This window comes from Neopelma chrysocephalum, unplaced genomic scaffold (assembly GCF_003984885.1).
Source record: "Neopelma chrysocephalum unplaced genomic scaffold, ASM398488v2 Primary Assembly neopelma1_75, whole genome shotgun sequence".
Classification (NCBI taxonomy): domain Eukaryota; kingdom Metazoa; phylum Chordata; class Aves; order Passeriformes; family Pipridae; genus Neopelma; species Neopelma chrysocephalum.
The window spans coordinates 1,643,245-1,666,744 of record NW_020897736.1 but is presented as its reverse complement, the minus strand read 5'-3'; the positions used below and the strand labels follow the sequence as shown (position 1 = coordinate 1,666,744).

The 23,500-nt window shown below is 40.6% G+C and overlaps 1 protein-coding gene across 2 annotated transcripts in view; it reads right to left on the bottom strand.

The window, feature by feature from the left end:
* The window catches only part of NEDD4 (neural precursor cell expressed, developmentally down-regulated 4, E3 ubiquitin protein ligase), a 53,221-nt gene extending 30,489 nt beyond the window's left edge, over positions 1-22,732 (bottom strand). The window contains exons 1-5 of one of the 2 annotated variants that reach the window (XM_027688355.1): positions 22,676-22,732; positions 11,575-11,648; positions 9,885-9,963; positions 8,691-8,729; positions 8,172-8,225 (exon numbers count right to left, since the gene is read on the bottom strand). In XM_027688355.1, the coding sequence (XP_027544156.1) occupies positions 8,172-8,225; positions 8,691-8,729; positions 9,885-9,963; positions 11,575-11,648; positions 22,676-22,720 (291 nt within the window). In that variant the 5' untranslated portion in view covers positions 22,721-22,732. Of the gene's footprint in view, positions 1-2,101; positions 4,155-8,171; positions 8,226-8,690; positions 8,730-9,884; positions 9,964-11,574; positions 11,649-22,675 lie in introns of those variants that run through there. The other variant, XM_027688354.1, reaches the window with a different exon arrangement.
* Positions 22,733-23,500: the final 768 nt, after the last annotated feature.

The window sequence follows — 23,500 nt, the reverse complement described above, 5'->3', positions numbered from 1 at the left end:
TTTGGCTGCTTCAGCCTCTGCAGGCTCTGACCATAGCACTGGTTTGATTTCATGCCTGCTCTGCACAGATAGCTGACATTACTAAATGCTACTCCAGTATCAGCTTGTTAAATTTGAACCCAGACTCAGCATATCAATATACTAGGCCAGACTAACTGGAGTCAAGGGAAATATTTTGGGAGTTGTTTATTTTTAAATGAGTCACAATACACCATGATAATTAACTGCACTATGCAATTAAATGGCTGCCATAGAATCTGTTATATTGGTCACAAAGACTAATAGGAAATACAATGGTATTTCTCTGTTTTATTCCAGTGAATTGCTGAACTGCTATAAGGTCAGCTATGGTTTTTGCTTAGTGTGGTGGGGGAAGCTTTTACATTTTTTATAATATATTTTATAGGATATTAAAAAAAACTGAAAAGGGCCATTTGAGGACTGAAAGGCTCCTGTACCTCTTGTTGCATAAAAGAATCTCAAACAACTGTACTGCCATAAAACCTTTAGTGCCCAGTTTCCTGATGTCAGAGATCTTTTTTATTTGTATGTAGACATGGCATAAATCTAAATATTTACAAATACATGAAAAGTACAAGATAACTACAACAATTTTGGACTCAGACTCTTTTTTTCCCTATTCTTTATTTTTAAAATTGTCTCTCCCATCTTCTAGTCAAAAGATGAAATCTTAAAGGATTCAGGAGGCTTAAAATACGCTGCCACAATAACACAGTAAAAGCGCCACATGCTATCAAGTGTTTTAAAAAGACAAGTCTCGGATTTTGTGTCAACCCATTGTAAACATCACTCCTGGGAACCAAAACAAACTATTGTCAATCCAGTGTCCTGGGAGATTTTCTGGAAATGTCAGCTAACATGTCTAATCCTGAACTTGGATTCTATCTAAACAGAATTTATTAAAATTCACCCAGTACTAAAATGCAGAATATCTTTTATATCGACTGCCATTAAACATAAGAGGCAGTGCAAGTTAATGAGAAATGTACTTGAAGTGCATGACTCAATATTTTTTTCCCACTATATACTTTAAAAATAGTCTTACTAGTTTAGAAGAGGACTGTCATAACTATAGATCTTTGTCATAGAGCCTTTTGCTTAAACAAGCAGGTTAGCTAAATGGTAGTAGTGTCAAATCATGGAGAATGAGATCATAAAACACATTTAGTAACCATCAATTGCTGCACTTTTATCAGTATTCATAATTAAAACTAATACAATATTCAGATTATTTAAGTCTTCACAATGTTATTTAAACAAGTCTTAAAATCCACCTTTCATTTGGCTTATCCTTTACTAACAATACAAACTGCCTTAGGAGTTAATAAGAGCAAACACTTCTGTCATGTAGCTGGTTATGAATTTCATTACAATAAAATATATATTTAATATAAGCCTTCTAGACCCAAGTACTACAATTTGAACAGCAATGTTGTTGGGAGAGGTTTTAAGTTACAGTGTACTGCTCAGGCTGGACTAGTGGTTGGAAGGAGGAAAAAAAAAGAAAAGGAGAGGAAACTCTGAAAATTCCTGTGGTTCAGGGTGTATACAGAAACAAATGGTATTTACAGTTTCTCTGCTCAAATATTACTTATCTTTAATTCTACATACAGCAAACTGTTCTGTAAAATAAAGCCTAGATGAAATAAATCTAAAACACTAAAGTAATCCACTCATTTTATATGCAAACTTTAGTAATTACTATTCATTTACTGAGATGTATTTAAACTCACAGAACTTAATTTCAAGTTTCAATAACTCCCATGTCTAGATAAGTAGAAAAGAAATTCCTTTGAGTTCAAATAAACAGGAAATTATTGTTTATAATGTATTAAATACAGGTATTTCACTCTAAGACCTAATCACCTATGCTACTGTATGTATCATATTCTAAGGAACAAATCTAAAACCCAATTTTTACAGATAATATGAAAATTAACTTCCTAATGATGACAATTTGACACCAATAGGAAATTCTGAAATCACTGCGTTTGAGTCTCAATTGCCAACTTTTATTATTTTCCAGCTAAATTTCAGCTGTAAAATTGTGTCACAGTTTCCTATAAACCAGAAAACTCACCTTAAGGGGCCTCCACAAAGAAGTGCTAGACATTTCCTTTTTAGAGGTTCCATATCTTTTCTTAACCCCAGTTGTTTTTCCTCCATTCCCAGGTTTGAACTGTATGTGCAACTGAGACGTCCTTGCACTGTGACACTTGTATTTAAGGCTGGTTAAGCAGCAAGAAACTTTTTGACGTGACCCTTCCAAGGAAACACTTCTTTGCAAAACATGGTGAGTTTTGCTCATCTGAACACTCGGTCTTTCTAGTTCGTTTATACCAATCTGATATTCTGAGTCTATTTTTGAGGGCAGACACGCAGATGTGCTACGTTCCAGTTTTACATGAGGGTATTTTGGACCGGAGTTCAGATTTAACTCTGGGCTGCAACAGCCATTAACCATTTCACTGCTCGATGCAAACGGCCTTTGATCGAGATGAACTGAAGCGCATGAGAAGCCACCAGACACCTCTTCACAAGCTGTCTGCTCAGAACCACTCAAACTTCGGCTTTTGTCCTGTAATGATGGATTCAAATAAAGCGGTCGGATGTCTCTGACTTCGCCAGAAGAGCAAACTGTTTTAGACAGCTTAAGTCCATTGACTGCTGTTGAAAGGAATCCCTTGGAAGTGGTTGGATCTTCTTTTTGTGCCAGCTCACTAGGAGAAATAATTAGTCTATGAGACGTTTGATACATGCCTCTATGTGGTAGTTGACCTGAGCTTACTGGAGAAGCTGGAGGAGTGCTGGAAGGACTCCTAGGGAAAATAACCAGTGATGAACAACGCCGCAATGGAATTTTAGATTTCTTCCTCACTGACAAAGCATCTTGGTCAAAAGTAGTGCTACTTCTACACAGAGTTTCCTGAGATGAGGTACTCCTGTAGGGATTACATTTGTTTGCAGTGCTTCTATATGAAGAATCACCATGCACAACACTACTACAGAAAGTGCTGTCACCTGTCCAAAGGGTGCCACTGCCACTGTCACTGATGACACTGTTACTATAGGAACCTCCATCACTTGTGGTACTTGCACATGATCCATAGTCACTGCCAGCACTGCTGAAGGATCCACTGTCACTTGCTGCAATACTGCTGAGGCTGCCTTTGCACAGAGCAGCACTGCTCAGGAGGCCGTCATTAGATCGATGATCGACCACAATCCGAGCACCACAATTCCCCTCGTTACCAATTCCAATGAATGGAGAGTCTTCTCCAGCAGCTAAGGCATCACCAAACCGAGAACATCCACCCTGCTTTCTAGACTGCAGGGAAATGTGCAGTGAACTGCTCTTTTTTATTTGCAATGAAGAAATAGCTGGTTTTTTCTCCTGATTAATGACTTGTTGCACTACAGGTGCATAAGCAACTCGCCTGGGAGTCAGTTTCACTTGGGTAACATTAGGTGCAGAATTCTGCGATTTTTTGAAGTACATACAACTATTACTGTCCAAAACATCTTCAGAGGTTTCTGATAATGGATCTGTGTTGCTTCTTTGGGTAGCAAAGTGCAATCTTAACCGCCGTGCCATTTGTTCTCATTTCCACGCATGTTAGCAAACGAAAACCACAAAGATCCTCCAGCAGAAAGGCTACAGCCAGCTGCACGGAACCCAGAGCTGGTACATCCCAACAGCAAAAGCCCATAAAAGTTGCAGTCTTTGTCCTAATTTCTACAAGATACTAGCATTTAAAAAAAAAAAAAAAGTACCTCTTGAAATGTCAGCCATTCCTTGAACTGCAGTTTCTGGACCGTCGTTGATTCCTGGCAGTCAGAGAGCACTCATTTAAAAAGCACTTACGTTCCAAAGACCTCAGCTGCGACACACTGACAAACACCACCGGCCTCGTTTCAATTGTACCTTCTGTAATTTGCATAAATGAGCACAATAATAAGCTTCCAGAACTTCCAAGTTTAAAACAGCAACGCCTGCTGCGGCTGCATGAGCTGAGTCAATGTGTCCGTACTTTCCTAGCAGCGTATGACTACTAATATTTTTACCCATAGGTTTAGAATTACAGGAAGTTGGTAGGAATGAAGTCCCATATAATTGAGTATCAAGTCCAGGATTGAATTTCCAAATAGTAACCATGCTAGCAAACTGCTGAAGTCTGAATTATGCATAAACCAGCGAAATAAGCCTCCTCCTCCCCTTAAGAAAAAGTTTTTCTGCACTATTTAAATAAAACTCGAAAGGAATCTGGCATTATCTCACAATCCACATGCTGCTAAGCAATCGCACTTTCTACAGATTTGCACATAGCAAAACCCTCTCCTGTCTATTAACTCATAATTTTCAATGAGGTGCAACTGAACTGGAGCAACAAAAAGTTATTCTGGTTAATAATTTGGCATTTATTTTCAGCCAACCATGTTAACCTTCTATTTCTATTCTGACCTTTTCAAACTACAGCTGTTAAAGGTAGAAAAAACCCAATTACTCCTACAAAGTGAACTACCTCATCCTGTTTGCTGGAAGCCCACAATAAGGAGACATTCATCAGAGTTCAGTATGGTTTGCAGATATATGACCAGCTACACAAACTTTAGAACACTGAGCTAAGTATGCACAGAGATAAATAGCATTACCAAACACTATTACAGAAGAAAGTTATTCTGTATAATTATATACCAACTGTCTCATACATTCATAGCTAATTAGTATTTTTTTAATTTTTATTTTTTAAATAAAATGATCAGCATGTCAAGAAGTTAATATGTACTGTCAGCTCTTACAAAAGTAATGGGATTGAAAATTCCTACAGAATGTTTCACTGGCTCATATAACTGAAAAGGTCCTTTGCTGGCACCTAGTGGGACTTTTGAAAAAAGACAACCTCGAATCTCATTGTTGAGTGGGATTTTTTGTTGTGGGTTTTATTTTAAAAAGCACAAACATTTGGCTATGAATGTACTTTGAATCCATAAGCCACATATGATGCAGCACTGAACATGACTGCACTGACATGAAATTACTTAGTGCTGCTGAAAAAGTACAAACAGAAGAGAACAGTAGGCCATTTATACTTTTATAGGTCATACTACTTGGAGTTTTTTCTGCTTCATATTTATTTAACCTTTACTGTATTTTAAGCTAGAAGGCAGTAAAATTAACATTTATACCTCCTTCCCAAAAAAGAGCCAAGAATCAAATTCACAGTACCTTGTTTGCAAGCAACAAATTTGTTTTCTAATTATACTCCAGGGCTTACTTAACCTCTGTTACCTGAATTCCATTATTAGAATGCAGTAATAAATGAATACTGGCTTATTCATAAAAAGCCAACAAATACAACACTTCATTTATTTCATTATGCTTAACCAACAGGACTACTTCTAATATTATAGTTTGGTGGGGGACTGGGATGGGGAGAGAAGAGGAAAGGAAAAAACCATAAAAGATTCTTTTGATCAGTTTCAAAAAGTTACATTTGAACCTCAAGCAATATATTTAAACAAATAAACAAAAAAAAACCCACAAAAAACATCAAGAAGCCACCCTAAGATAGGTATAGCCAGCCAACTACAGCTTCCTTTGGCAACATAAAATGACATTTAAGATGCAAAACTCAATCTTGCTGAATTAGAGTTGACATAAAAATAAAATAAAATCAATTTTTTTAAAAAATACCAATAGTTCCACTCAAATCTTCTTCAGTATCAGTAACAGATTTAGGCACTTTGTTTGTAATATACATAGTTGTGACAAGTTACTGCAAGACAGGAAGAGAGCAAAGAGTCATCTAGTCCCTTCAGTGATTTACCTCCTAAGTGATCTCACTGTCCTTCTTGACAGATTTTTCTAATGTGTTTTTCAAAACAGCCATAATTAAAGACTCCACAAACTCCTCAAGCCCTTTATTCCACTAAGGGTTTGCAACAAGTCAGAAGAACAAACTAGATTTAGTGCTCCCTTACCAAATTCAAGACAAGTGATCTTTGAGAAGTTTTAAAGCTATTATAGAAAGCTTTTAAAACTCTGACTGTTGGTGATATAACCAATGTAGCAAGACTTTGAATTTAAGCCGAACACCAAAGAAAAGTTTTGAGGCTGGCTTTCAAGAAAACAACATCTCTTGAAAACAAAAAGCAGAGATTTCAGGCTTCCACTTATCCCCAAAAGTTACAGGGAATAGAAGCAATTGGGATAAAATTTTGTAAAAAGGAAATTATCCATTGGGAAGACAGTCTCCCAAATGTAAGAATATTTCAGTTTTATCAGTCTGATCACATCTAGAGTTTAAACAGCCATCCAACAGGTAGACGAAAGAACACTGAAGCCCACTAAAATAATGAAAAACTAAACAAATTTTGATCATAGATGCTTAGCAAGGCACCTGTGATTTTTCACATGTGAGAATGAATTAATAGAAGTGGGGGAGCTTGTCAATGCTAAACAACAATCACAGCTATGGCAACAGTTTGTCTTACTTAGAACAGCTCAAAACATCTGGGATAAAAACACAGTGTTTCTGAGAGAAAGCTAAAGAGAACCAGGGAGATGGCCTGTTCCATTCACCAAATGAGGAGGTGGAAATGATGAAAAATATAGGGGGTTTTACTGTAGAACTATACAGTGACTGATGAGGTCATGATGCTTTGACCTCTAAATACAACCATACATGGGAAACAAAGCACCATTTCCTAGCTGATGCCAAAAAAATGTTTAGTTGCTTCTTCTCCCATAAGGAAACGGTCAAACAACAATCATCTACTCCAGATTAGAGAAAGAATGCAAAGGAGTTCTCTTGGTGGAAACCACAAAGTAAACAGTGCCCTTCTTCCAAAAAAGTGAGGAATCTGGCTTTCCAATCATGCCTTGTGGCTTCCAGGCCGTGGCAGTAATGTTCCAGTGAGGTGTCCCCATGGACAAAGCACTTGGACCTCCTGAGGGATACACTGCAGCCCATAACAGTGGCAAGATGAAAATCTCAGCATCCTGACAAACCATATTTAACCATCTGTGTAAGCCACAAATGCTGGTGATTCCTTTTAACATTGCTTTTACATAAATCAGAGAGACACCATATTTGAAGTACTTGGGACAGGCAATACCACCAGCTAAGAAGCAAATGAGTTTGGGGACTGTGTAATGCCTGTGAGCAAGAAACAAGCCTCCTCTTTCTTAAATCTAATTATTCTAGACAGTTTGTATTTATGTTTACACACATTTTCAGTCTTCGCAATTTTAGCAGAGCAGCACCTCCACAAAAGATACAATGGATTACTGAACATATGCAGAAAGCTTTAGGGAAAAAAAATAATGTTTTTCATGGCCAACACACTACTCAAGCACAAAGCACAAAGAGACCCTTTATAACAGCTATTCAGAACGAAACTGTGTTAGGAGTGCAAGAGCACTCAATCCCTCCTATAAGCTTCAAACTGCTGCAGAAGGAAAAGGAATATATTCCAGTGAGAAGCAATGCCTGTGAAATGGATACAAGTGCCATGATTGTACTGCTACAAGTTTACTCATCAGCAATAAAACAGACAGAAGTACAGGTAAGGAGACACCTTCACACATAAAATGAGAGCTTGGTCAGAGGAGGAATTTGGATTTCACTGAGATAAATGCACAAGCTATTCCTGACTCACCAATGTCCTGCCATTCAGAGACACCTATTTACAGGATCACAATCCACTTCTTGAGTATTCCAAAGAAAATGCAGACGTGCTTTCTTTTGTGCTACTCCTCACACACTGAAGAAGCTTCTCACACCATGTAGAGGTACCTACATCACCAATACTGCTTTGTTTGTGGGAAAAAGCAAACATCCAAAGCGGAGCTTTCAATACCACCAAAGAATTTGGCCATGTCAAGTGAACTATAACATACCACAACTATAAAAGAATGATGCTCTCATGAATTAAAACACATCAGAAGTTTAGAGTAATAATGTAACTGCTTCAGAACTGCACAAAGTGTGGTAACATCAGATAAGTACATGAGCCAGGTCTGCCTTCAGCATTAGCTTTCACTATAAAGGCTGTTTGGTGTGGGCTTTTTATCCATGTCCAAGCCTGGTGAACTCACTTCCATTCAAGCCTTTAATACATCACAATATTAACAGGGAAAGACCTACCAAACGGTTCTCATCAAATACTTCAAAAAGGAGCCTGTGTTTCTGGGGATTAACCTAGGAAAAAGAAGTACAGCAACAGTTAATATATATACTGAATTCCAGCATTTTTCTTCAGCAAAATCTCCGTGTTTATGCAGGAGGAAAGAAATACCCAAGACCGATATTAAACAGCAAATCTACACCTTGCTGCCATTTTACTGTGCAACACATTTCTATCAGAACCAATAAACCATGACTGGTGTTATCCCAAACCCTTTCAACATTCCATGTTCAGGTTTTTAAACATCCACAGAATGAAGAACACAACATTAAGACTGAAAATGTAACATTTTTATTAGTGCAAGAGTTAACAACTTTATTTCTAAGAAAAGCAGTTTGTGAGCCTTCTGGAACATTAATTACAGTCTTATTTCTGAATTAGGGAAGGTGTTCTGAAGTAGGGAGAGTAGTTAGTAGTTTCTTCTCAATGTATTATTATAATATCCAACAGGTAATAAGTCTGTGAACAAAATCACTTACTCTGAATAAGAGTTCTTCATTCCACTTTGGATTTATGGACTGTGTAGGAAGGAAGAAAAAAGAAAAAAGGAAGAGAGCATTAGTTTTACTGACAATTCCATATTGCTGCCTGTTTTGATATTTTACACGTTTTATCCCATGTAACAATCCACTTTGGAAGAAAATACAGAAGCTTTAACCTTGATATTGCAGGTGAAAGTCAGAGGAGTCTTGTGCTTTTTAATAAAGTGCAGAATGGAGCCAATTTATGCAAGTATTCTCAGATTTTTCCTATGCCATGGATGCACAGAAGGCGCATGAGACAGTCGAAAAAAAGTTAATTTATGGTATGTCTCTTCAGCAATAATCACTGCCTTCTTCTCAGTCCAATACCCACATTACTTACATGCAAACATATGTTAATCCTGAGATTATGAACTCTTAGCAAATGCCAAATCTCTAACCATTATAATCTAGACAGACCAGGCACAGGCAGGTCAAACACATCAGAATCTGCTCAACTAAACTCATCTTTCAATTGTGATTATTTTTAAAAATACTAGAGCTAGTTTAGCTATGATGAGAGTTTAATGTAACCATTGTCAACATGAAGGGAAAAATGCATGAGTGATCTCATTACATAAATCACAGACACTATCCTAAAGCAACAATTTGGAAGAGTGCTTTCCCTCTCATGTATACAGATTTTAATTTTTAGTTAATCTAAGATAAATCAGCAGTACTAAGACTGACCTTTTTCCAGCAGGAATTCTAGAAAAACAAGTACTATCATGATTCAGGTGAATGGTGCAATTTGTTACGTAAATAAAACAAACTGTGTTTGTGTTTTTAACATAAAAAAGATAAAAGTTGTACAGCAAGAAAGAGAGATTTTTATATCATTAAAGATCTCAGAAAATCAGAACAATCCAGTATTTCCATTAATGATGCAGCTCTGAATCAGTACTCACCTTACATTCCTTAGTTTTTCCTCTACCTTTCAACAAATTCATTAAAGAGAAAATACCACAACAATGCCATGAATAGAGAAACAGAGCAGGTCATGGAACATTTCCTTCCCTATGTCCATTCCCTCGAATGACATATTAATTCTCATATTTCCTGTAGTGTTAACTTTTCGAGTGTGATTTAAAAAAAAACAAAAAACACAATATCACAAAACCCAAACCCACCACACCCACAAAAATAACTAACCTTCCTGATAGTTTTTGTCTGAACACTGGTAAGGACTCCATTCCCTGGTTCATATGCTGTCACCTTCACATATGGGTCACTGGGAAGGGGGGCAAAGAAAAAAGATAAGCAGGGTGCTGTATGTCCTTTTAGGTCAGCATTATTAGCAGTCAAGTTTTAAAAGGCTTAAATTAATAGAAGCTATGAAACTGGGAGTTACAATTACTTTATGAACACCATATGCATTTGTAATTACAGTTATTTCCCAAACAGTTTTAGAGATAAAACTAATCTAAACACTGTTACTGCTTATAGCTATACCAGCTATGCCATTTTATATTCTATATATCACTGCAATTTGATTCTCTGTCCTCTTTCACAGTTATTTCAGGAGAACAGATTTAATGAATTTTTTCGCATTTCAACAAGGCATGCATGAAAAAAATCAGTTGTGACTGAAAAAGCTTGAAGTATTAAATATCTTGTTTCTAACACTTTAGAACAGCTGGAATTTGAGGTACTTCCTTGAACATGCAATATTTTTATTAAATGTTCTATCAGTTTCACAGTGTTTTTCTGTTACTGAAGATGTCCTAATATGATTGCTTAAATGTCCTATTGCCTTTTCCCCTCCTGTGGTACAAAAAAACCAACAGATTATATGAATATCTACTTTTCATAAACAGAGTTAAGGCATAATTGCTCAAACAGACTAGTAACAAAAGGTGACCAAACTGTCTGCCATACAGCAAAAGAGCTGTATAGTTTTCACAGATTGAAGTTATGATGAGAAGACCTGACCTATTTTTGTTTGAAGTAAAAAAAAAGAAAAAAAAAAGAAAAATTGCACAGGAACAAAAAAAAAATTGGAGAGAGACTGTCTGGCTTTGAGGAAAATATGAATATCAGAAGAGAATTTTTTCTAATGCTAAACTGATGTCACACGTAGTAATTTTGTTAGCGCTAAAATAACAACATTCCTGCACACAGGCCAAAGCAGGGACAGAACTAGTACTAAACCCATCAGTACTTCTCCAGACCCTCTGTACAGGGGCCAGAAGCAAAAGTAGCTTTAGTACAAACTGCATTCTCCCACTTGCCAAGTCTACAAGATCAAGCATTTCAGCTCCCAGTTCAGAAGCCTGATCTTTCCTTTGCTAAATGTTAACCCACTTTGATTGTTTCTTTTCTTACATGGATTAACTTTTTAATCAGTACATATCCAGAACCCGCAGTCAGTCCTGAGTCTACCACATCTCTAGAATTGGTGGATGCTGTTCCTCTGCACACAAATTGAGTTGAAATAGTCCTGTTGCTGCCAGTGTTTAGTGTTGTGTCCATTCCAAGTCTTTAAAACACAGCTGAGAAAATTTTGACTATAAGTAAACTCTTGTTATTTTAGCTGCAGTCCACATGAAGTAAAATACATACATGGATCCATCCTCCATGGCAAAACTGTTTTACCATGCAGAGAATGAAACATTCCCACACCTTTTTTTTGCCAATGCATAAGATCTGTCCAAACGACTACTGGACAAGAAAACTGGTATCTTCATGTTTATATAATCTCCAATAATTTTATAAAGTTACCAGTTAAAACAGTTCTGATTTTTTTTTTAAGAGGCACAGCAGGATTTACTAAGAACTAAAAAGCAGCAGAAAGAAAATAAAGAAGCAGCTGTCCCTTAATACATTAACAAGATATTCTTACCTGGCTCCTAAGAGATCCTTCTTGGCCAGGCCAATGCCAGCTATAACCTTCACTCTGACGATTCGTGTGTTCTCCTTAAACACAAAATAACATATTCAAGTTGCATTCAGATTTATTTTTCAGATCTACTTTTAATTTACAAAGCTAAAAGCAATTATTGGCATAATTTTGAATTTGCATTGAAAACTATAGACTAGGTAATGCAGTTACTTTGTCTGATAGAAACAGCTCTATCAGTAGCAAATTCAGTCTGATCACCATCATATCCACATCTGACAGTAGACACAGAATTCAAAAAAATGTCAATACAGTAGGGTTTTGGGTATTTTAAATAATTTAGCTTCTTGGCATTCTATAGGAGTGGGCTTTTGTTTTGAGTTAAAATCCCTCAGGACAGCTGACCTAGCAAACAGCTGTTCCTGCCAGCCTTCTTCCCCAACTCCCAACTGTTCCAGCAGTGGCAGCCATTCCCTTCCCCAGGGAGCCCTGCAATACCCTTGCACTGGATGCAGCATTCACACCCTGCAGGGCACACCCGGGGCAATGGGAAGGACAAGCTGCCATTGCCAAAGCCAGAGAGCCCAGCAACTTCCACTGCTCCAGGGGCCAAAGGCAACGCAACCACTTGGGAACAATTTCCACGAGCAGCTCCCATGTTTCTCAGGTGGCAATTCTTACCTGTCCTTTCTACAGAGTAAGCAAAGACCTTTGTGAGAACACACTCTGGACAGTGTAACAGCTTTTGGTGCATGACCTATGGGACTGCAAGGAACAGGCTGCCACTTACACCCCACCAGCCAGTCCTGCCAGTGGACTGAACACTCACACAAATGCACAGGGACCATGCAAGTTGCCACCTAATGGTACCTTGGCATCCATCAGAGGGTGGGAAACAGATTCTGACAATATTTATTTCTTGGGTAGAATGAAAAGGGTATCAAATTTATCGGAATAGATTAATAAAGAAATAAAGAACTCGGGGGGGGGAAGGCACGAATAAAGAATTCTTGCATCTATTTTTATTTAACACCACAGAGAGGTCACACTCAAAATATCAGGATTTCTGATATGACCTGTTAGTAGGGTATGAGATTTTTAAGGAACTAAAGAGTATTTCAATTACACATTATAGAAATTAGCCTCACAGGAGTGAGATAAGTGATTGCACTCCTCCTGTTAATTAATACAGCTGTACAGTCCTCCATGGCTCATCTGATAAGATACTGAATTCGGGGGAGGGGGAGGGAATCCCAACAGCTGTGACCATGTCAAAGGAAGAAGACAAATGAGCACTGTTTCTCTGAAAAGCAAAAAGCTTCCCAGATGAAGGGCTGTTTGTAGGCCCTGGAGAGCCAGAGGCACTTGTGAGGAAAGCTGATCCAGTCTAGGTGGTTAAGGAGTTAAACAGATATCAAGAGCAATGGCTGAAGCAGCAGATGTTGCCCCTGGGGCCTTCCTGAATTCCACACACTACTGAAAGTGCTTTCTAAAGGAGACTCCTAGGAAGCACTAAGGATGCTTTATCGTTGGTCTCCTATTCAACCACAAGGCTGGACTCCCTAACCAATCCCAAGTGGAGTGGTTCTTAAGCTAATGGAGGGAACTGCATGCTAATCCTGAGGCAGAAACTACTGGGTAACAACATAAAACTGAAAACAGACCACTAAATTAAAATAAAACAATAAAAAAGTAAGCAAGTTTCTCCCACCCTCTTTAGTTGGAGGTGATTGCCTGGGAACTGAGATGAACATCTACAGTGTCCACTTACTGACAAAACAACAGTCCAAGACAATTCCAGCCAAATCACAAGTCTATCTTCTCCCTTCACCTAAAGAACATTGTCTCCTACTAGAAAAAACTAACGTTTCAGAAAAGCAAGACCTAACAACCAATCTCACCCAGCACTGACCACTAATAGGTGGCCTAAGCTTTCAAAATTCTTAGCCATGATCAGGCTTTTAAGGTGCATAACATTATCAGTGTGTTTTATGATGGTAATAGAACTGACCAGATTTAGGAAAAAATAAGTAAATATCTATGTTGGCATCAAATTAAGAAGAGCCATTTGTTAATATATCACAAATATCCTAAGATATCCATCCTTGTCTTGCATATAAAACAGTGCCCAATTCATCTTCTATGAATCACTTGGCGTCAATGACACCAACATCAGTGAGTTTCTGAGAGGGTTCAAGTGCATTTCTGCTCTCCCTGAGCACCTCTGCACTTCTCTGAGTGCACCACGACCCTCTCCCAACATGAGAAAGATCCTCAGTCACAGCCCACAGGGCCCAAGTGACAGAAACCAGCTGGACAAACAATCCCACCTTTTCCTTCTCAGAAAAAGCCCGAGAGCAGATGCTGATGTAGGACACGCAGCCCTAAAGGACAAACAGCTCTTCTCGTACCTGCATTTAGTTGCTCAGACCACAAGATCTGCTCCGTTATTCAAGCATGAGAAAAACAAAGACAATTAGATGCTTTTGGGCACAGGGATCCCTGAGTCAGGTTTAATAAGGCATCAATGTAGTCCACACAGGGGAGATCCCAAAAATAGCATCCACACTCCTGAGATTTTAAAGTTGGCTTAATCACACGGTTTATTTACTTGTATCACGTTAGAGATATGAAAGCTATTTTACAAAAAGACAAATTGCTCTGTACATTGCCTCAGGAAACTGGAAGCCAAAAACCCAGTGCTGGCATGCTGAAGGTTGATTTAAACATGCCTTACTGAAAGCAAGGCTGTTATTTATTTGGGGTCAGTGCCAAACTAGGACAGCTACAGGATTTTAGTTAGCCCAGCAGAACAACTAAGCAAGCCAACATCCACATATGAGCTGCCTTGTAGAAATACCCTTCTAGATTAACAAAAACAGTTTAAAAAAATTCCTGAATTGTTCACAACAATCTTTCCTGCAGATCTGTTTTCACTTTCACTTTTTTGACTAACTGCTCTCACTGTCAAAAGCCACCTCACACCTTTTTGTATTTTTCAAACTGATAGGTGATACTGAGGGATCCACTCCTTCCTTTTCTAAGCTATGGAGACTAGAAACTTCAGGAAAAAAAACCATGCTAATGTGAAAGGGCAATACATAATCACAAGAGATGAGGTTCCCCATTCTCTGGTCACAGCAGTGTCCAAGGCACATCAGGATAAATTCAGACAGTTCGATCCAAAAGCAGAAGTGCCTGACAGTGGAAGGACCCGCAGTGCTGTGACCTCGCACATCCTGAGGAGGCAGAGTCCTGCCCACAGGATACCGGGCTGTGCTGTGACCAGCTGACCTCTCCTCCCCACTCACTGAGGACAGGCAGGATTGCTGAGCAACTGCTGCCACAGCTCAACAAAGCTGCCCCAAACACACTGATCCCAGAGAGAAACGAACAGCCAAAGAGCTCCAGGACTGTTTGAAGCTCGTTACATGCAAACACAAAGCAGGTGATGCAAACTCCACATGGAGATAAAGCATCAGATACTTGACTCTGGCACCCATAGGGAATAGATCCAAAATGAAAATTTTATTGTTTCAAAGGCAATTTTGAACCTTTTCCTCTTCATTCACCCTGCTCAGGAGATCCTTATTTGCTTCCTTTGTAGCCACACACACAATAAATTCTGGATCAGTAACTCCTGTAGATCCACAGGCAGCTGCAACACGAGTGGTTTTGTGGTCAAAAAAATACACAGGCTGCAGCCTGTACCTCTTCTACTCTTCCATATCGACTGTAGACACCCTCCAGCTCGCCCTGCTACTCCTTCACACCACTGCTGTGCTCCCAGTGGTTCTGGTGACATAGGAGGGGACAGGCACCTGGCCAGTAACCAGGAACACACTATCTATGTCCAGCAGCACTGCAGCTTGTCTAGGAAACTGCTCTCTCAGCCCAGTTTATCTCCCCAAGAGTCTCTTCCTGGATATAAATGTCTACCCACGCTTTTGCAGCCCTGACATTAACTTGAAGGGGTCAATTTGAATTAATTCCATCTGTACAGGCGAGGAGACCAAGCATTTCCCTGCTGCTCTGCAAACACGGGGAGTGTCCCAGGTTTGGTGCCCCAGTGCCCAGCTGCCCTGTGACACAGACGGGCACACACAGCCCATCAAAGGCAGCGGCTCCGGGCACAGAATTGTTCTGGGATTGTTTTTATAGATGGAACAATGACATTCAGCTTCTTTTGACAACTTCTGACCGCCAGCCACTCCGGAGGCTGGAAGCAAAAACAAACAAACAAAAGAACACAATAATGTTACAACTGAGCTGTTGAACTGCTCCCTCCGAGAATACAAGTAACCCAATATAAACCAGGTAAAAACAGTGTGCAAAAAAGAAATATTTCTTAGAACTGCTGAATCTGCCAGGGAGTGGCTGCACACAATGTTTATATCAGTTAGTCTGCTCCCAATAAATTCGAGCTTCAATTGTTTTAGGGGTTATGTAACGTTTTAAAGCTAAGGGGTGGGGGAATAAGGCCGTGACATGTTACAGAGACTGAACTATCCAAAACTTCTTGGTCTAATTAAGTCAGACAAAACATCCTTTACAGAGCTGAGTCAGCAAGATAGTTATCTTATTATCAACTTCCAGGTTTTATCGTTATTCTATTGTTAATCATATTAGTATATTCTAACAGTACACATTCAAGATGATCTCGTCAAAACAGCTGGGACTGCTAAAACATGCCATTTTCATAATCTCTACTAATTTATTTACTAACAGATACCATGTCACAAGATGATGAAATAGGTTTCTGAGCCAGTATGTAGACAATCAATAACTTAAAAGTGTAAAGGCAATGCTTGCCAGCTTGTGATTCTGTGAACTTATCATAAAACAGAAATCCTTTTTATGTATGTCTATTAAAATAGTTTAAAACGTGTTCTCAGAACAGCAAAGCAAGCATCAAACTAATAAAGTGGCACTTCCAGAAGTGGATAGTGTTTCATTTCCACAAAAGTCACTATGAATCTACCTATATTCAATGAATATATATTAAGGTTAGAAGTTCTTGACCTGTTCATTTTGGGCAAGAAAACAGCACTTGGAAAGAAATTTCAAGCTTATAAGGAGTTTAAAACTTGCTCACAACTTAGATCTTGCCTGGGCTACAGCCGTTTGCAGTCAATAATTACAAAGGACAACTATTAACACTGTCCATTCTCACCCCCATTCCTCCCAAACTCACATGGCAGGAAAATAACACTAAGGACAACTGGGAGAATAACTCCTGCTTTAGTGATAGACGTCCAAGACAGAGCAGAAGACAGAAGAAAAGGCATAAGCAGGAAGAAAGGGTGAGAAAGAAGGCACAAATTAAGAAATGGTGACATGTTGATGACCATAGCACAAGACACTGGACAATCCAGTGTGATCCTCCTCTGCACCCCCAAAGGCAGGCTCTGGTCTGTGAGGGTGCACAGGGAGGTACAGACACCAGTATGTGCAACCTGGAACTGATGCAAACGACAGAATATTTCCTACACAAACTAAATGTGATAAGAGTCACAACGAGATTACAACAAAGAGCTGTGACTTGTCACCTTACACGTTAGAGCTGATGCCCACACCTGAGTCAGGGGAGGGCGAGAAAAGCCCGAAGGTTTTCATGTTGTGCATTGCAATGCTACAATTTTACATCAGCAGGAGGCATTTACCTTTGCCAGCAATTCATATCTGCAACATCCAATAATTCCAGTATGAACATACTGCACTTCCAACTCCTCTCCTTCACTTTAAGCAGCAAGACAAAACACATAACATGCTATGATCTAACTTGGTGGCTAGAAAGACTCTCTCTGATGTTACTGTAGACACTTCAAGTCCAAACACCTTTACAGGAGTTTCCAGCAAGTTGCAATCCATTTCTGAGGTTGAACGATGATTCCTGACACATCTCAGTCAGCAGCAGGGGACTGATTAGGGTCAGATGAACAACTACCATACAGAAAAAGCAGCTTAACATGTGTAAGACACATACAAAAGTCAGATAAATTAAAGTAATTGCTAGTAATAAAAGAGAAAGCTTTTATTTAGTGGAAGGGTTATTCAGAGTACAGATTTGATTAGTATTGAAAAATTAATTTTATTGGCTTTCTTATTTGGATATTTGGTTCTAGTTTTGGCTTCAGTTTTTCAATTTCGTTTTTTGAAACGACTCACACAGGATGTAAGGAAACACTAAGACCAGGATGGTTAATCTAATGTAAAACATAAAATGGCAGTATCTCCTGGACTACTAGAGAGCTTTTTTTTGAGGAAGCCAATAGAAAAATGACTGAGTACTCTAACAGAGAACACTCGGTTGTAAACAATTCCTCTAGGCAATAACATCCTGTTATTCTTTTGTTCCAGTTAGATAGGTCAAGAATCAAGCACCACTAAAGTCAAGAAAAAAGCATCAAAGCTTATTACAACGATAAAACAGAACAGCAGCATCACCTTTTAAGATTCAGGCAGCATCAGGAACTATATATTAAGGCTTTCTTAAGCTTCATATCATGTCTGCATACAGTTCTCATTTGAAAGAATGCATTTCCCACAGAATGGGAAGCCTTAGCTGGAGAAAAGTAATTCCTGCAATAATCAGACCTTGCAAGTGAGGCAGACATATATGTTAGGGTACATCAAAATGATAATAAATCTTTTTCAGCATCATCAATTCAGTTTACCAGGAGATGGAAAACAGGAAGGAGACTTTGCTGTCTTGACCTCTGCTTCACAACCCAGTGAGCACTCTCCTCCCTCTACAGTTTTGTGTCCATAAATAAGGAAGTCTCATCCTTCAAGAAATGCTGGCTGTTACTACAGATTGTATTTAACACCTGCATTTGATTGCAAATTAAGGAAAAGATTCAAAAAGACAAAAGTCCACTAATGCAGTTACCCATTTGTCAACAGAATTAAAAAAACACAAACAACAAAAAGCAACACAACAAACAAACCCCAACCAACCACCGAGCAATTTTTCAACATGTTCAACCCAATATCCATAACACTCCCACTTAGTGTTTGTTAGTTCAGTGTGAAAGAAAGGCTTTAAAAAAACAACACAAAGTAGACCCAGGTACACAAAACAGCTTCTGGAAACCACCAGATCTACACAAATTATATTGCTGTTCAAAAAAAACCCAACCACACACCAACCAAACCCAAAACAAACCCAGAAAACCTCTCAAGACTTCAAGCCAGCAAGCATCACTATTTCTACAAGTGTCTTCACTAATTAAGACACACTGGATTCCAGAACATGCCTTGCAATGGTAAAGCCCTTCACAGCCTAGAAAAAAGGGAGAGCATTTCTGAAGCCCAGAGTCGTGCATGTCTTGTTCTCAGTTTGAGTGCCTGTACAAGAACAGACACCTTGTGCAGAGAGTGGGGACACCGCGGGGTTTGAACGGAACAGAAGCACTGGGCTGCCTCAAGGTCAGGCACAAACAAGCCAAACAAAAATCACTGTTTTTGTCAGAAGCAAACCAGAGGAAGACTAGCCCACGCCAGTCTCTGAAGTAATGTTTGAAAGATTTCTGATCATCAGCATCGCCTCCAAGACAGCATCACGAGAAGGGCTGGGGGGTAAGGTGTGCAGAAGTAGGGGAGACAAACTACATATCTCAGACATTCAATTCACCAGCTGAAAGCTAAATAACCATAAACAACTTACTCTAGTAGTAGATCCTAAAGGAATATAAAAATATACCTAAAGCTTTCCAGAATGAAATACCATATGTTTATGAGAAATCTTATGCGACCTGTTGCAAACAAGAACACTTGTTCTACACAGGACAGGTCTCCAGTGACTGAGAAAGCTGAAGTGGAAAATGTATTCAAGTGGGAAGGGCATTTTCGCCTGTGAGAAGTTTCCATTTCTGGTTTGATCCCTGAAACCGATTAAACATAACAGACACAACAGGTCTGAAAAGCTATCTAATTTGGAATGTTATTTAGGCAACATTAAAAGAGCTAAGCAAAATAAAAAGTTCTTAATTCAGGCTGGGAGCGTAAGAACTCTGACATATAGAAATTTTTTAATTAAATCAATTATCAAATACATGTATAAAGCATTGTCATTTTATTGAATGCCATTCCACAGTGCAAACAGGTATTCTAATAGAAAACAGAAATAAATACTGAACAACTCTTTAGCAATTATATTTTTAACATAGCAAACCTCTCAAAAAACATAATTCCTTCTGTAACCAAGGAAATAATTGTGCATTAGCTGAGATATCAACAACTCTTCCTTCAGTCTTTGAAAGATCATTCCACAATTACTGTTGGAAAATGCTGCATCTAGTATTGCATTCAATAGTCACAAAAACACAGTAAGTGGAAGTGAATACTTCATTAGGAAATGCTTGATTGAAGTGTTTAATCTACAGAAATCCAAGTCTTAACAACCTGAAAGTTTTGTATGAGGAAGCCCTTCAACAAAACCCTGTAGGTACACACACTCCACCTCAGCAAAGACATCTAAAAGCACCAGCAAAGAGCACTGGGAGAGAAGTCTGACCTGGGGGTGGGAAGAACACTTCATGGCACTTCTTTCCATTTTAACAGAAGTTAATAAGAGGATAAAAAGTAACTTGTTTTTCATATTATTAGAGATCTTTATTTTTCTATTGCTAAGACCCTGCTCTGAATTCAGAACTATCAGTTTTTCCCCACTGACCTTACTAGTGCTCATGATTTCAATACTCAGATAAGCCATAAAAAGTCCTATGGGTGACACAAGGATACTTTTACAGAAGAAAAACTGAACAAGAGAAATTAAGGACAACTGCATCTGCTTGATTCAGGTACTGCAACTCAGACACCTATGTACAGCCCACACAATAATCCACTGTATACAGAATAACCTCAATTACAGGTCTCTTTTTCTCCCAGCTTCTTTTTCTTTGTATCAAAAACATCATATTAGCAATCCTTTATTAAGTCCAAGTGATTAATACACCATTAACCAAGTAATCTGTCATAAATGCCTAACTCTCATGGTGGTGGTGGAATCCACACTCTAATACTGCACTCAACTGTCTCAACAATTACACCAACTTCTCCTCACCCGCCTTCCTTATTTTATTAACCATTTATTTATAATTATTATATTTACGACATGATCATACCCAAAAGCTGCAACAAGTAAAACGGTTCTGCAGATAACATCGCTTTTTTTTTAACCAGACAATTTTAATTCATACCCCAAGTAAATCCGTCTTGGAGAACAGCCCCGGAACAGCCCTGGGAAGCAGCAGTGTGCAGACATAAACTATAACAAGCCTGCAAAACAAGGCAGGGGACGGAGAACTCCTTGATGACACTCTCAGTATGACCTGGGTTTCTGACCGTGCAAACACACAATCACAACCAACACAATCTTCCAGATTTAAACTCTCAGAAGACAGAAAAAGACCATCCGGGGAGGGAGGACTCTGTTTTCCATTCTAGTATCCTAAGGCAAAAGCAGCTGGCAGAGCAGTTCTCCTATAACCCTAAGATCATTTGTTTTGTCATTTGGTGCATGCAGAATCTCACATGAAAACTATGAAGAAAACTAAGCAAGTTTGTTACATGTCCATCAGTAAGTACCACTGAGTCTCTGATCATAAACAAACCGCATTTTTTCACATTTGTAACTTGAAAAGGTTTGGCTAAGCTTTTGAACTACAGAAAAAGTTGGATCTGATAGATTTATTACATGCTCAAACTTCCTCTCCCTTCCCCAAGCTGTTCCAAACGAATGTATTTATGCTCAAAAGGACAGAGGGAATATCAGAATTGTTCCATTTTAAGCAGATTTCAAAATATTTCCCCCATAGCAAGAGAGGTTAAGAAGCAGCTAAATTGAACAAAGTTTAATAAAGTTAAAATAGAGAGCCTAAGGCATGGAATGTTTTAGTCCAACTACACAGTCTCAAAAAGTTACTAGCAACTGAAAACAGGATCTTGCAATAGGAAGTGTTATGCAACCCTTGAAGCATTCAGTGCTTATTTTCTATTAGAAATCCTGCGTAATTCAAATATTAGGATGAAGAAAAAAATAATTTAGGAGCTTTTTAGTTAATTCTCCAGAAGTAAAGCACAACTTGAGAAAAAAAAGCCATGCTAACAGACCAGGAATACCATTTCAGAGCTTTAACAAACTGAATTCCTGTTAAGGCAACAAGTGTGCATTGACACAGAGATAATCACTGCCCGAACACAAAAAAAGAGCTGATCAAAGACAGTCTTGGTAAAATATCCTGTTGGCTCAAAGACAATATTACTGACATTTCACAACAGGTCACCAAACACCTTTCAGATAGATACAGATTTTAGTCTTCCTGCACCTGCAATTAAAAAAGTGGGTTTCTTTCTTCTTGATTAAGTTAACTATTCCATAACATCCTGCCCTGTGCACAAGCCACACTTACGATGCAAAATCCACCGGTAACAGGTACATCAGCCTCAGCCACCTAATAAAGATCCACACGCTCAGGACCTATGACCTCCGGACAGAGGCCGCCGCAGGAGCCACTTTCGGTCACCCACGGGTTTGTTGCCAAAAACTCTGAACCGCACCCAGGATTTCCCACCGCCGCTCAGGGCAATGCCGGGATGAGCCCCATCGCTCGGGCACCCAACCACCTTCTGTACCGCTCCAATGCATCCACCGCTCCCGTGACACCACCTGCCACAAAACCCCGAACAAAGCCTCGACTCTTCGGTACGGGGAGGGCCCCGGGGGGACGAGAAATCCCGCTTCGCCCCGTCACGCGGAAGTTGGGAGCACACGCGGATCCCTCCGTCCACGGGGGAGGCTCCACAGCTCCCACCGGGAGGAGCCGGGAATGCCGGTGCTAGGCGACACGGCAGCCGCCAGCTCACCGCGCTCCCCCCCTCCGGGCAGAGGGGAACCAGCCCCGGGGCTCCGGCCCTGCCGGGACCCCCCCTCACCGCCTCACCCGCTCCCCCGCCCCGCGCCGCGCCGCAGCGGGCCCGCAGGAAACCCCCGCCCCGAGCGGAGACCCGCCCGGCCCGGCCCCGCGGAGAAGCCGCCGCCCGCCCGCGCTCCGCGCAGAAGGGAGCGGGGAGCGCTGGGGGCGGCCGGGGCCTCGCTCACCTCGTCGGCCGGCAGCCCCAGCACCTCCGCAGGAGACGCCGCCATGGCCGCGCCGCCCGCCGCCGTGTTTACCCGGGCCCCGCCCCCCGGCCCCGCCCCGCGCCACGCCCGGCCCCGCCCCGCTCCGGCCCCCGCCCCCGCCTCGTCTGATTGGCGCAGAGGGACGCGGCACCGCCCACCCGCGAGCCGGCGGCGCCTTCCGATTGGCTCCCGCCCCGCGCCCCGCCTGGAGACACGCGCGGCGCGGGCAGCCCGAGGGGGAGCGCGGGCCCCGCCCCCAGCCCCGCCCTCGGCCCCACCGCCCCTCAGGGCGCCGCGGGAACAGCGCGGAGCTCCGCCCGGCCCTCCGCCAGCTCCGGCGGGAATAACGTAGGCGGTCCGACATTGCTGCCGCTGGTTTACATTGTCGAGGTCTTTTCTCACAGATTCGCAGAGTCAATTAGATGGGGAAAGACCCCTGAGATCATCGAGTCCAACCTGCGACCGAACACCACCATGACAACCAGACCATGGCACCGAGTGCCACGTCCAGTCTTAAACACCTCCAGGACAGCCCGTTCCAATATCTAATCACCCTTGTCTGTGAAGAAATTCTTCCTAATGCCCTCCCCATGCCACAGCTTAAGGCTATTTTTGCATCTCTCGGAGCCGGGCCCAAGCTGTGGAGCTCTTGCCTAAACCCCTCGCACCCAGGGAACCTGGAATTGCTAAAATTTGGGGAAAATTGAGAGGAAAAAATCCTTGTCAATGCACAGAAAGGGCCTTGCCTGTCAGGACGAGGCAGTGCTGCTGTCCAGGGTGGTGGGAGGAGGAAGTCCGTCCTGG